We start from the raw sequence: 14,451 nt of genomic DNA on the forward strand, positions 1-14,451 counted from the left end.
AATATGAATGTAATTGATTTTTCCGCCACGAAGAAACGCGAGAAAGTGAAACATAACGCGGCGTTACCAAATTCGATAAGAATGATAATCATTGGACCGTCAGGATCTGGAAAGACGCAGTTGTTGTTAAATTTGATTATGCGATGGATAAAATGGGATAAATTGTATTTGGTTGCGCCATCCGTTGATGATCAGCGATGTTATCAAGTACTAAAGGAATTTAGCGATAATACTGACGAAGGCACGATAGAATTTATCACGGATATCAATGAAGCTCCATCAGTGGAAAATTTAGATGGCGATGTTAATAATCTTGTTGTTTTCGATGATGTGATGCTGGATAAGCAGACCAATCCAGCTAGGATATTTTCGCGTGGCCGTCACAAGAATACCGATGTGATTTACGTGACACAGCGATATACGCAGATTCCGAAAGTTATTAGAGATAATTGTAATATTTTATCGGTGTTCAATGGCGTTGATACTCACACGCTAAGAAATATTCATCAGACTTGGTGTAACGGCGACATGGATATAAATAAATTTAAAAATTTCTTCAGTCACGCTCAGGCAACACCGCACGGATTTATCACGATTAATCTTCATGATCCACGTAGTAGATATCGAATCGGTCTTGATCAAATTTACTCATGAAATTGCAGCCTCAATCTTGCGTGCACACTCGACACCCGATTATTTTCCCACCCCCTCCCGAAAAGTTGTATTTTTTCCTTGTCCAGAATGATATATTTTACACATAAAAAATGCACTCTGGGTCGAATTTACGCAAATTAGTTTTCGTGGGAAGGTTTATTTATGCAATCTGAGGCTTCTACGGAGAAAGTTTGCGTAGGAAGCTTTATTTTGCTGGAACCGTCTGGTCTGTAGAACTTCCCTGCTGCTACATTTGAGATGCAATTATACAGAGTCTTAACATATCAAATGTATTAATAGAGTCTTGACATTTCAGATGCAATTATTTGGAGTCTTAACATTTCAAAGTCATTAATAGCAAATCTTAACATTTCAGATGTGTTAATACTGAGTCTGAAGTACTGAGTCTTAACATTTGAAACACATTACTACTGAGTCTTAACATTTAAAATGCATTAATGTTGAGTCTTAACATTTGAAACACATTACTACTGAGTCTTAACATTTCAAATGCATTAATACTTAGTCTTAACATTCAAGATACATTAATACAGTCTTAACATTTCAGATGCATTAATACAGTCTTAACATTTCAGGTGCATTAATACAGTCTTATACTGAGTCTTAACATGATGACTCTCACTGTTGCCAACAAGAAAATTGTTAATCGTAGATGAGAAAAAATCCTGAACTCAAAATAACAAAGCTTATGCATGTGGTACTTTACATTCACAAAATTAATTGTGCCTAACATTTTGCTTATTTTAAAATAAATCACAGTTGTTACTTCTTGAAATAAACAATGAATGCTGTTTTTGTCAAGTATACAATAAACTTGTCTTGAAAGATCACTGCTATACAAGACCATTGCAATGAAAGATAACCTGTAATGAAAGATGTTACATGTGTGCAGTACATAGCAAAATTCAGATTAAATGATATCCTTTGGCCATTAATTCTGGCATGTGCAAAGTGGTGAGAATCCATGTAGAAACTATTAAAATTGTAGTGAAAGTTACTAATTGTTGAAAACTGGTACAGGTCGTATTGCTGGAGATGGAAGGACTGAGGGAAAACTGGAAATGGATGGATTGCCCCCAGTAGGAGCCTACCTTGAAGAAAATTCACCATTGTACAGGTAGGTAACAGCATACCTGCCAACATTCCAGAGAGTATTAGGGGCTTGTTGTGACTCATAATGTATTTGTGGTTACAGGTGAGGCTGGTGGGGTTGGAGGTCAGTGCGTGGAACCCCAAAATACCAATATTGTACAATTGAGAATAAGCTATCTACTTATATCAATGTGTAGAAAATGTAGCAGAACTGGAAATTCAAATTTGAAAAAATAAAATAAAATGTTTCTTTGAATCATTTAAGAAAATTGCCCCATCCACTGCCCACCTTTATTAGCCTTAGACTATAATTATTGTATATCAACACGCAAACACACATACATTCACACAGTCACATAACCACAGCCACACCAACATTAAATTAAAAAACCCACAGTTTCAATTTAAAATCCACTGGATTGTGGAATATAGTATTAACTTAATGACATTGTTGCTCTCATTGGCAGGTTTGAAAATAAGAGTCAATACTGTTCATCTGTGCACTCATTAGAGACTAAATAGTACTGTTCATAGTTTCCCCAAAGATCTTGTCGAGTTTTTCTGAGCATTGAATGATGCTTTTTCTGCATCTGCCCTAATGCAGGTTGGTGTATCTGTGCTACTGGGTGTTGACATTACTCAAGAATGACTGTTGTCGATAGTGTTTGCAGTATGTATTACTCTAGAATGATTACTGTCAATATAGTGTTTGCCGTATCTACTGTCAATATAGTGTTTGCCGTATCTACTGTCAATATAGCATTTGCAGTATCTATTACTCAAGAATCACTAATATCAGTATAGTTTTTACAGTATGTGCAAAATATAAAATGATTCCACTTGCTGCTGAGCTTCACAAAAGTCAAATTCAGCCAGCCAGGAGTTCTAAAATTTCATTTTGATGAGCTTCTTTTAATTGCAGATGGGTTTTGACATTTGCTGTCAAAAATTAATCCTACTGCCACAGCTATTTTTACTGAATTAACCACACTTTGCATTTATGTATGTAAAATTCAACTTCAGAGAGTTGAGACAAAACCTATGCAATATTCCCTTAATAAAAATTGCTTAAACATTTAAATTCAAGGAAACAAAGTGTAAAAACTTTTTATTCTTCACCAGTTATCAATGATTTACTGAACTTCAGAGAGATTGGATTGTTCCACTTCATGTACTTTGCCAATGCAAATTTAAATTGGGTTGTTCCATTTCATGTACTTAGCCAGTGCAAATTTAAATTGGTTTGTTCCATTTCATGTAATTTGCTAGTGCAAATTTAAATTGGGTTCTTCCATTTCATGTACTTTGCCAGTGCAAATTTAAATTGGGTTCTTCCATTTCATGTACTTTGCCAGTGCAAATTTAAATTGGGTTGTTCCATTTCATGTACATTGCTAGTGCAAATTAGCCTAATAGGCTTTACCACAACAAACACAAAATTCTCTTACCTATTGTCAGTCATTTAAGTACTCAATGTAGTGGAAGTTGTTCATCACTGAGTACTCAGTGTAGTAGTGGCTGTTACTGAGTACTTAGTGTAGTAGTTTTGTTTATCACCAAGTACTCACTGTAGTGGTGGCTGTTTATCATTGAGTACTCTGTGTAGTAGAGGTTGTTTATCACTGAGTACTCTGTAGTGGTAGTTGTCACTGAGTACTCGGTGTAGTAGTGGTTGTTTATCACCAAGTACACAATGTAGTGGTGATTGTTTATCATTGAGTACTCAGTGTAGTAGTGGTTGTCACTGAGTACTCAGTGTAGTAGTTTATCACTGAGTACTCATAGTGGTGGTTGTTTATCATTGCATATTCTGTGTATTGGAAGTTGTTTATTATTGAGTACTCAGTGCAGTAGTGTAACAGTCTGAACAGAATGGGACTCCCTTTAGGGTCTACAACTAGCATGACTTGTTAGGGTCCACACTATGAAGCATTTAGGCAAATATGTCACCACAGGGGTGATCATTTTGCCCCAGTTAGCAGAAATAGCCAAGTTGTCTTCACTTTTTTGAGTTAGCATTTTTAAACCCACACTTTTGGCTATTGACTGTTGTCTTATTTTGAATACAGTATCAACTCTTGTGTATTTTTCTGTTAAGTATAAATGTAAACGTTTGAATAGTTTTTTGATGCTTTTTGGTGAAATTTTTGTCAGTTTAATGATTACATCTACAGTTATGTTCAATCTACAATATTTCTGCTGACAATTCAAACTTGGATCATGAAGAAATTATTGAAATTCGATGTAGTTGCCCAATCACAAGTAAATTTTATCTCAGTGGACGTTTACAGACTGGAGAACTGGCTTATACCGGAATATCAGTCTTGATTTTCCCTCTTCTTCATGCCATTATGAAGTCACATTACCCTAAAATTTTAATTTTGGATGTGACCGATAAATACATTAAGAAAGACCTGGCAGTCCAGAAGTCCTAACATCGACCCATCATTGGGTATAAATGTTAATTCATTTAGTTCAAAGTTCTCAGTAAGTTGAAAAATTTACTAAGATTTTAGCTTCACTACATTTTAATTGTTCTTCATAAATTTAAGATTTACTAGTTACATAGAAATTAGTTTCATAAGTTTGAAGCAAATGATAAGAGACGTTTCTAGTCCTTTTTAGAAAAGGAGATACCAGCATGGAGAATTGTAGGATTATGTACATATTACATATATGAAGAAAACCCATAATAAATTAATTTACTTCATTTTAAAAGTCAATTTATTATGTGACTTCATCAATATATTCAATTCATCTCATATTAATACTTCATTATCCCCATTATAGAAATGATACTTTAAGTTTTTGAAAGAAAGGGAAGATTTTTGCAGTATTAGTGTTAATTTGTTCCATTTGAAAAAGGTTTTCTGGGATATTGACACTCAGTGATATGTTTAATCAAAATATACATGTACAATGGTCCCTCACTATATAGTCTCCCCCCCCATATACCATTGCTTCTTTGGTGTCACAGGTATGGTCATGGATCCACTTAAATTGGTAAACAAACAGAATTGCTGCCTAATTTATTTCACATTATCTGAATTCTTATCTCGTGAAAACCAATTATAATATAATTTCATATTATTCAGTCTTCGGTGTTCATGCTTGTATGCACTGTTATGAGTAATTTTGAAACATCCCTCATTATATGGTTCCCTCATTTATAATGCAGGTCATTTGTATAAGTTCTATGAAAATCATTATAAAAAGAGAAGATCCGTTAAAACAGCAACATACTGACTCCAGTTTCATTTAGGGAACGTTTATTACCACACGGGAATAGGGATGTCAGGTCAATATGTCGAGTTAACTATATGTTCGTACAGATTTTGCAGACCTCAGACATTTTAATCTACTTGTGTTATTGTGCTTTTGCATGTATGTTATTACATGGTCTCAAAAAGTCATCTAGCGAAAAGAAACACTTGGAAGGTGATAGTAACAATCAACTTATAATGTCCAGCTAAGGATGTAGCTGTGCATGGAGAAAAAAATCAAACAAGACAATGATTATATTTATTTTACATTATGTTGTGTTGATTTGAATATTACATACAGCTTGATAGATGAATTAAAAATAACATAGGTTACATTGAGTTGAGAGATCTAGCTAGAAGTCACTGACCTCCAGGGGGTTTGAAACTGGAGGTCATTAAGGACCAAGTGTACTTCATGAACTTTTTTGATGAACATAAATATTTCCTTTGCAGATGACACTTTTAAATGTAAATGTATGTTTTTCAGTCAATCATAGCAGTACATAATTTGTTTACACCTTGTTGAAAATTTGTTTTACTTATGGAAGAATATTGGTTGCCATTCTGAGGTCATTTTAGATCGGGTACATCTAATCATGTATTCATCTCCATCTTTAGCTACATCAACCTCCAGACTGGTGAGATGAAGGTTGTCATGTACAAGAGCAGTGAACCAGCATTTGTGCATCAGATAAGGATTCTGGGCAATAACACAGGGACGGGTCACCTCAGTAGGATCTGCATTGACTTAAGGATCAAGGTCAGTATGTCTATTTCTAGTCTCTGACCTATTCCAACTTGAAGGGATTTGATCACTAATGACACAAGATTTCACACTGTTATAAAATCTTACAAATGACCATAGAGGATGCTTCTGTTGACACTATCAACTGGAAATTACATAAACATGTCATTGTAAAACAGTTTAAATCAAAATAGTATGAGAGTTGTCAAATTTAGGAAATTTCTTTAAAAACTGTTACTAGAACCCAAAGGCAGAATGTACTGTGTTATAATGTGCATCCACCCACCTTGTCATCCATTGGTACATCATTCTGATACTTTTTCTGTACAGTCACTTTAATTTTGGTTTACTCGATTTCATTTTTTATTTCATTTTCATTTCTCCCATAACCTGGCTGGTCGTAGGGCACCACTGATGACTTTGTGGCAATCTCTCTCCATGTTGCCCTGTTTTCCACTACTCTTTGGGACTTTACAAACTCCACGTCTGTCCACTCTTTGATGTTATCTTTCTATTTCTTCTCCTGTTTGCCTTGTCTTCTCTTTCCTTTCACTGTGCCCTTTTGAATTTTCATTGACAGGCCAGATGAATGCAAGACATGACCATACCATCTTATTTTGTGTTTTTTTTATTGTGATGAGCAGATCTTCATATGATCCAGTTTCACTTTGGATTCTAATGCCCACCTCGTCCTTGGAGATGTGGTCTACATACGAGATTTTCATGATCCTTCAATAACATCCCATCTCTAAAGCATGGATTATTCTCTCTAGTTCTGCTGTCCATGTCTCACGTGCATACAGGAATATGGATATGATGAGTAAGAGTTTGATCTTAGACCCAAGTGTAATGCTGCTGCCCTTCCAAACAGGTTCCAACCTAGCCAGTGCAGTTGTTGTCTAAACAATCCTGGATAGAACCTCAGGTTTTAAACTTTCATCAGAGGTTAGAGCACGAAGATACTTGAAGCTTGTCACTGTGCCCATCTTCTCTCCATTCACTCTCATTTCCCTTGAAATGCCACTTAATGTTGTTTGTCATTAACTTGGTCTTTTCAGCACTGATTTCCATCCCATACTTTAGTGATGTTTGGTTGAGACGGTTCACTAAGGTTTTCAGTTCTTGTTTATCTGCTAAGCCATTGATATCATTAGTGAAGTGCAGGTTGGTGATTGTTCTGCCTCCAACACTGACACTGCCTTCCTGGTCTTCCAAGGTACAGACATGCCTGCTGTCCCGCATTTTGCATACTAGTCCCACAAAATGCCCAAATTTGCCTTTGCATCCTGCAAATACCCATTTAGTGTTGAAAATCTGCAAAAAGTGAGGATAAAATATCCGCTTGTCATAAAATTTGCTATCACCGACCAGAACAGGAAATTATCGAATCTGCACATGTGCGATGGTTTAAAATATCCATTGCAAATGCTTGTGTTCTGAGGCAGTTCAGGTACAAAAATCTACATTCACAGATTCTTTTACATTCTGTTTACAATGAGTTGTTTTTGATTCTGGACAAAAAATTCATGGCTTCTAAAAAGCAATTGGATATCAATGAAAGTGATTCAAAACTTACATCAAAAAAATGTTCTCAATGTATTCATATAGAATAAACTGAGGAGTATGAATTCCTAAAGCCAGGAAAAAATGCAGACACAAATGCTTTCTGCAACATCTGTAATTGTGAATTTTCAATAAAGTCTGGAGGAATGTTCAATATATGCAGACACGTTTCAGGAAAAAGGCATTCCAACCTTGGAGAAGAAGTTAAATGCTCTAAGAAAATTGTTGGATTTATTTCATTGTCGGCTGGATCTAGTGTGACTTCATCTTCTGTGCCTAAGACTGATGTAATTAGAGCTGAAGTTATGTTAGTAGATATTATTACTGAACTCAATCTGTCTGTAAGTGCAATTGATATATTTTGAAAGGTTTTTAAAATTGTGTTTAGTGACTCTGACATTGGTAATCAATTTCAGTATGGTAGATCAAAAGGAACTGCTATTGTTAAAGAAACAGAGGCCAATACTACATTGAAATTAGCTGAAAGAATTTGAAATTGCCCATTCACTGTTTCTACGGATGGAAGCAGTGATCAAGGAAACTTCAAGATCTTTCCTCAGGATTGTTGATCCAGTACCATCATCAGGAACATCAGACATTCTCTCAATCTCTGTTTTTGAAGGCTTTGCAACAGTTGAAGAAATTTTCAATCTGGTACAGAATGAATTACAAGTTCAGGACATTCCTTGGAAGAATTGCTTGGCTCTTGGGTTTGACAATGTCTCTGTGTTGGTTGGGAAGGACAGAGGAGTCTATGGGTTTATGATTAAAGAGCAACCCAATTTATCTTTCAGGCTGTTTGTGTTGCCTGAGACATATAGTGGCAGAAAAGGGTGCTGCATGTCTGCCACTTAATGGTGACCAACTTTTGATTTATGTATATTATTATTTGGACAAAAGCAGTAAATGGCAAGCAGTGTTCAAAGATATGCAGATTCTACATGATACAAAAGCAAATAAAATTCTAAAACATGTTTCAACTAGATGGCTAAGCATCAGCAGATGCTTACAAAGAATTATGGACAACCGGTACCCTCTTCATGAATTTCTCAAAGAGCAAGAGAAGTCTGCATCATCCAGATCTTTAAAAGGAAAAGTAAGTAGGCTGAGACACACCTTCTCTACTCCAACAAATCACCTTGTATGTCTTTTCTTGGTAGATGCTCTAAAATTTTTTGATGATGTAAATACAGAGTGATGCACCATTAATACATGTGCTAAAAAGATGTCTTGAAAAGCTTAGAACCATTCTTTTGAAGTTTGTGTAGCGTTCAGCTATGCTTTATCAGTCTGTAACAGAAGTTCAGTTTGAAGTTAAGCACCATCAGAAAGAGGATAAAGATATTTTGTTTGGACAGCCTGCAATAGACTTTATTGCTAGAAAAGATGAGGTCCACCTGGGAGAACAGAGGCTGCAAGATTTTTATGATGGGGCAAGAAAGTTTTTTGAGACATCAGCAAAATATATTAGAGACAAGTTTCCCCATAAAGATGATTTATTAAAGCATGCTGAAATTTTGGATCCAGCATTACAGCTAGAAGTTAAATTGGCATCTTTGGATTATTTCTTTGAAAGATTTTCAGTATTATTACCTAAGGAAGTGACTTCAGCAGATGTGAAATTGGAAACAGCACAATATCAGTCCACATATATTCAGTCATGTCTGAGAAATAGAGCTGATGAAATCTGGGCTGCTATCAGCCAGTTGAAGGAAGATGGAACAGTAGTCTTCAAAATATTGAAAAAAATAATGCTTTCTTTTATGACAATACCTCATTCATCTGCACACTGTGAGCGAGCTTTCTCCCTAGTGAGAAAAATCAAACAGACTTCAAGAGTAAATTGAGTGCAGAGATTGTAGAGGCACTTTTAATTTCAAAATGTAGACCAGGGTCAGCTATAGACAGGATCTACACTGAAAATGAGCTGCTGGACCTGAAAAGTGCTTACTACAGGTCCCTTAGGATGAATTGAGTAGTGCTGGACTTGAATTTTGTATATTTGTATGTATTGTAAATACACCGATCCCTCGATAACTTGTGCCCTGAAAACTTGCGAACCCACTTATAATGTGGGTTCAGGTGTATATCCCATTTTTCAAACCAGAAAATACCCCAAAAATAGTGATCAAAATTGGTAACAGAAACTTTGATGTATTGCTTGTTTTATCATCACGAATGGTAGATAGGACCTGTAAATTTTAATCAACATTAAGAAATATCAAATTTAAAAATAGGTAATACAATTGTTTACATTTTCTTTCTAAATGACGTTCCTAGTACACCGCAATTAACAATATGTAAGGAAATTTTGATCAATGAAAATGTCACTTACGCCGAGTGGTCAGTACTTTAATAAATAAATACAAATTAAATAATTATTTATCAATTGAAATTTGTGTTCTAATTCTATCTTTTAGTTCCTTTTAAGTGTAATCGTCATAAATGCAATGTGTCCTCTTATAATTAAACATAAAATGCATCACAGCTATGTCTGTGAGCATTTATCAGAGAACCTGATTAAGTGCAGACCGTGTTTTGATAACTGACTTGCAGTATTTGCTTTGAATTAAAAAGCTGGCCTCCTTTATATTATCATTTTATGTCTTTTTGAATCAAATAATGGAGGTGGAATAAAAGAAAAGTTGAAGGCACAAAAGTCCTACAAACTTAAAATCCAGTGGTCCCAGTCATATGTCAGGTGAACTCACTTCATTTGATCAGTCAGTTATAAATGTTATTGTATATGTAACATAAACTACCTTAAATTAACCGACTCTTTCATAACTGATCGAAGATAACAAGGCAGCCAAGTGAAATGAATACTTCGTAAAATAAAGAGCTTGATTTCACAGATACGGACCATTGTGGGCAAGTGAGTTTCAGAGAATTCTTGAACTGGCACTTAGAGATATCCTCAAGGATGATAAGAAGTTTCATTATTACTTCCCTCAATATTGTACTAATTGAACAATATAAAAATAGAGTTTTGATGTAGACGATTGTCTCACGAAATAAATGTCATGTGTTTTTGAAAAAAAGGAATCTTGTTTGGTGGTGTATCAACAATTAGTCTAGTTCCCTGCTCTGTGGGCTCCTGATTTGGCAGGATACTTTTAAACACCAATATGGGAACCAGAACCATCAAGAAAACAAAAAGCAGTGACGTAATACACAGATTTTTTGCGTACATGTGATGGTTGTTGAAACCAGTTGGAACGATCTTTCACATGTTGGACATTTTGAAAATAAGTGTTATTTAAACAAAATAACAAACAACTTCATTAGAAAAAGTGCATTATTAAAAATTATTATTGACGTGATTGTAAAATGAGGATTCAGTCATTAAACAACCCAGTTCCCTAATGCCCAACACACACCGGTTTTCTCTGTCAAAGCGATCTTTTTTATTTTTGGAGGTTTTTTGGTAACTCGCATCCTCACTACAGTCTATTTTTGTGGACCCCATTGTGCGCGAGTTATCGAGGGAGAGGTGTAGGTGGGTACAGGGTTTTGTACATAAATATTTTTTATAAATATGCATTCATCATCATTGTCATCATCATCAGTCTCATGACCTAGTGTGGTCGTTGAGGCACTGTGCTGCTGAACATCTGACCAGTTCCCTCCACTTGTCTCAATCATGTGCCAATGCCTGTGTCTCCGCAAAACTTTTCCTTGTCCATTCTGTGATGTTGTCAGTCCACTTTTTTCTCTGTCTCTCCTTCTGCCACCCTGGACGCTGCCCTGCAGGACTGTTGTGGATAGACTGTTGGCTCTAGTGACATGGCCATACCATTTCAGCTTTCTCTTTTTGATGGTGGTGAGGAGGTCCTCATATTGGCCTACTTCGCGCCTGATGGTGTTACGCACTTCTTCATTTGTGATGTGGTTCATGTAAGAGATGCCAAGGATGGTTCTGTAACATCTCATTTGAAGTGACGATTCTTCGTTGTAATTCTGCTGTCAGGGTCCATGCCTCACATGAGTACAAAAAGACTGAGATGACTAGAGCTCGCAATAGTCTGATTTTAGTTTTCAGACAGATATTCTTTTCTCTCCAGATGAGTCTTAGCTTTGACATAGCTGCCATTGTTTGTGCTGCTCTTGACAAAATTTCTGCTCTTGATCCCTCTTCAGTGATTATGGAACAAAGATATTTGAACTGGCTCACTGTTTCCAGTTCATGTCCTCTGACTTTAATCTTGGCTGAGATTTGTTTGCCACTATTTGTCATCAGTTTTGTCTTCTCGGTGCTTATCTCCATGTCAGATCTGGAAGATGTTTCATCCAGGTTCTTCACTAAGGTGGCTAGCTCATCTTCACTGCCTGCCAGCCCATCAATGTCATCTGCAAAGCGGAGGTTGGTGATGTTACGCCCTCCAATGCTGACTGTCCCACAGTGGTTTTCCAGGGCTTCGCTCATGATGCACTCTAAGTAGATGTTGAAAAGCGTGGGTGACAGGAGACAGCCTTGACGCACTCCCACTGTTGTCTGGAACCAGTCCCCCACAGCATTATGCATTACTGGTGTTTAATGACATTTTGAGAGAATTTATTATGTTTATTCACACTAACATACTTATGTTCCTCATTTTCATGCGCTGTCCCTCATTTTTGGTTGTGGTTTCCCCAAAAACATTTTCTGGGGTAGGCATGTCTGCAAGGTAACTGGCATGATCCTTTCCAGGTAGATGTTGAAGAGAGTGTGTGCGAGAAGGCACCGCTGTCTGACTCCAGCTCTGCTTCTGTACTAATCTCCTATGTCACCATAGTGCTGATTAGTTTTGCATTTATGTTGCATTCAGTAAGGCTAACACTTAAGACAGCAAAGCAAACGGTCAAGAAAGGTAGTTAACCAGGAACAATGCAGGAAAACTTTGTTTCACTCACAAAAGAGCATGCCAACAAAGGCATGTAATAAGAGGTTCAGAGAACTTGAATGTAGTTTTAATTTGCCTTGAATGTTCTATGCCTGACATGTATATAGACCTATTTGCTGAATGATAATGATTAAATATAAATTTGTCAAGGTGTCACAGAATTAGGCAAAGAAAATAACTTGGTTTTGCCTTAGAACTATTTGACTATTTTTCGTTGTACATGCGTACAGCGTTATCTAGGGTGAATAAATGTTTTTAACTGTATTAACATGTACCTCACCAGAAATTACTTGCGACGAATGGACATTAATAACATGGTATGCACGGGTATTTTACCCTGACTATTGCTCACTGTCCTATGGATTTAAGTAAGATCAATTTCTAAACCGACACTGGTCGTTTTGGATCACGTCAAGGAGTGTACGCTCTCCATTGTTCTCCAGCCATAGGGGTAAGTGTTAAATTTATATTTCATTTGATATGCCAAGCTTATTCGGTTTGTAATGTCTTATTGCGTGATAATAATTTATTACAGCGCAGATTTGAACTTTGAATTACAAGTCACTATTAGAGGTTAATGTATTATCATGTATCTAGAGATTTTACAGAAACTATTATTATGACCAATTTGGATTTATTGTAGCTGATTGTGATTGTGACTGTGACTATGACTAGAGATGTCTAGAGCTATCTGAAGCTGTTTAGAGCTGTCTGGAGTTTCCAGAGTATTTAAGGCTGCGTGCTGTCGATATGTATGTATGTACGTATGTCTGAGCCACGGACGTAGACGAAGCTAATTAAAAAGGGGGCTGTATGCTGTCTGTACGTGTGTATATGTATGACTGTACATGTGGTGGATCCACAAAGGGTGCGAGCTGCCGATAAGAGTGTGGGCCAACCCAAGGAATCGTGTGAATGTACAAGGGGTCTAGAAGCATACGTTTGGTTCAGTTGTTGTTCGAATTGCATTTTTATGTTCATAAGGTTATTTTGAACCTTAGTTGTGTTCCAAGATATTATGTGAATCTCTCTTATAGTTTATGACATTATTTTGAAACATATTTGAATATCATAAGATTATTTTGAATCTTAATCGGAGTTCATACTTGAGATTATGTGAATCTCTCTTGTAGTGTATAATACTGTTTGAAACATATCTGCAGTCCATGAGGTTTCTTGGATCTGTACTTCATATTGATTTAATATTTTTGGTTTATTTTCAATGTGTGAATGTTGTGTAGAGTGATTGGGTCAATCATATGTTGAGAGCATGAGAGAATCATTGTATTTTTTACATCATATATTTCTCTTTATTAATTCATTTCATAAATTTCCATCTTTCTCACATTGTGTTTGTCTTATTCTTTTAGTCCAAAAACGCACTCGGTTTCTGTTCTGCGACACAGGGAAAGTAATGCTTATTTGTGAATCTTTGATCAGCACAAAACAAGAAAATTAGAAAATAAATGCTCAACTTGATGCAGATATTTGTCCACCATGCTGAAAATTAAATTGACCTGAAAATACAGGTCATTCAGTATTGATATCTTTAGATACAAACATTGCACAACATCATCCTTACTCAACACAGTCCTGGTATTGTGAGGATCAAAGGGTTTCCTTCCCATAAAATTCATTAAATAAATAGTGTGAAAAATGTAAGCCTTCTTGGCCATTGAGGAAAATATTAACCTGGTAGGAAAATATTGACCTTTGAGGATATGCGTCTAAACATGCTCATTCTGTTTATCATTGTGGTCTTTCAGAGAAATCCAATCATTGGAGACAAGTTTTCTAGTCGGCACGGACAAAAGGGAATCTGCAGGTATATGTTTTGTCTTCCTGTACTATGAAAAGAATTTTTTTTTACATGATCCAAATTAATATTCTTGTAGAATTTACATTCTTTTGACATAGTTCAAATTATTATTCCTGTTGAATTTACAGTCTTTTGGCAAAGTCCAAGTTATTATTCTTGAAGAATTTTCAGTTTTCTTTTGGCATAATCCAGATTATTATTCTTGTAGAATTGATTCTTTTGGCATAATCCAAATTACTAATCTTGTATAATTTGTAGCATACTCCAGCATACTCAAATTTATATTCTTGTAGAGTTTACAGTCTTTTGGCATACTCAGATTTATATTCTTGTACAGTTTACAGTCTTTTGACATACTCAGATTTATATTCCTGTAGAGTTTACAGTCTTTTGGCATACTCAGATTTATAT

General features: G+C 35.8%; 1 protein-coding gene across 1 annotated transcript in view; it reads left to right on the forward strand.

The window, feature by feature from the left end:
- LOC149786164 (DNA-directed RNA polymerase I subunit RPA2-like) overlaps positions 1-14,451 on the forward strand; it is a 182,786-nt gene that overhangs the window by 147,683 nt on the left and 20,652 nt on the right. The window contains exons 24-26 of the mRNA XM_089976517.1: positions 1,696-1,792; positions 5,649-5,790; positions 13,988-14,046. Of these exons, the coding sequence (XP_089832643.1) occupies positions 1,696-1,792; positions 5,649-5,790; positions 13,988-14,046 (298 nt within the window). The remainder of the gene's footprint in view (positions 1-1,695; positions 1,793-5,648; positions 5,791-13,987; positions 14,047-14,451) is intronic.

Source organism: Sinohyriopsis cumingii, chromosome 12 (genome assembly GCF_028554795.1).
Source record: "Sinohyriopsis cumingii isolate HCF-2022 chromosome 12, ASM2855479v2, whole genome shotgun sequence".
Taxonomy (NCBI): domain Eukaryota; kingdom Metazoa; phylum Mollusca; class Bivalvia; order Unionida; family Unionidae; genus Sinohyriopsis; species Sinohyriopsis cumingii.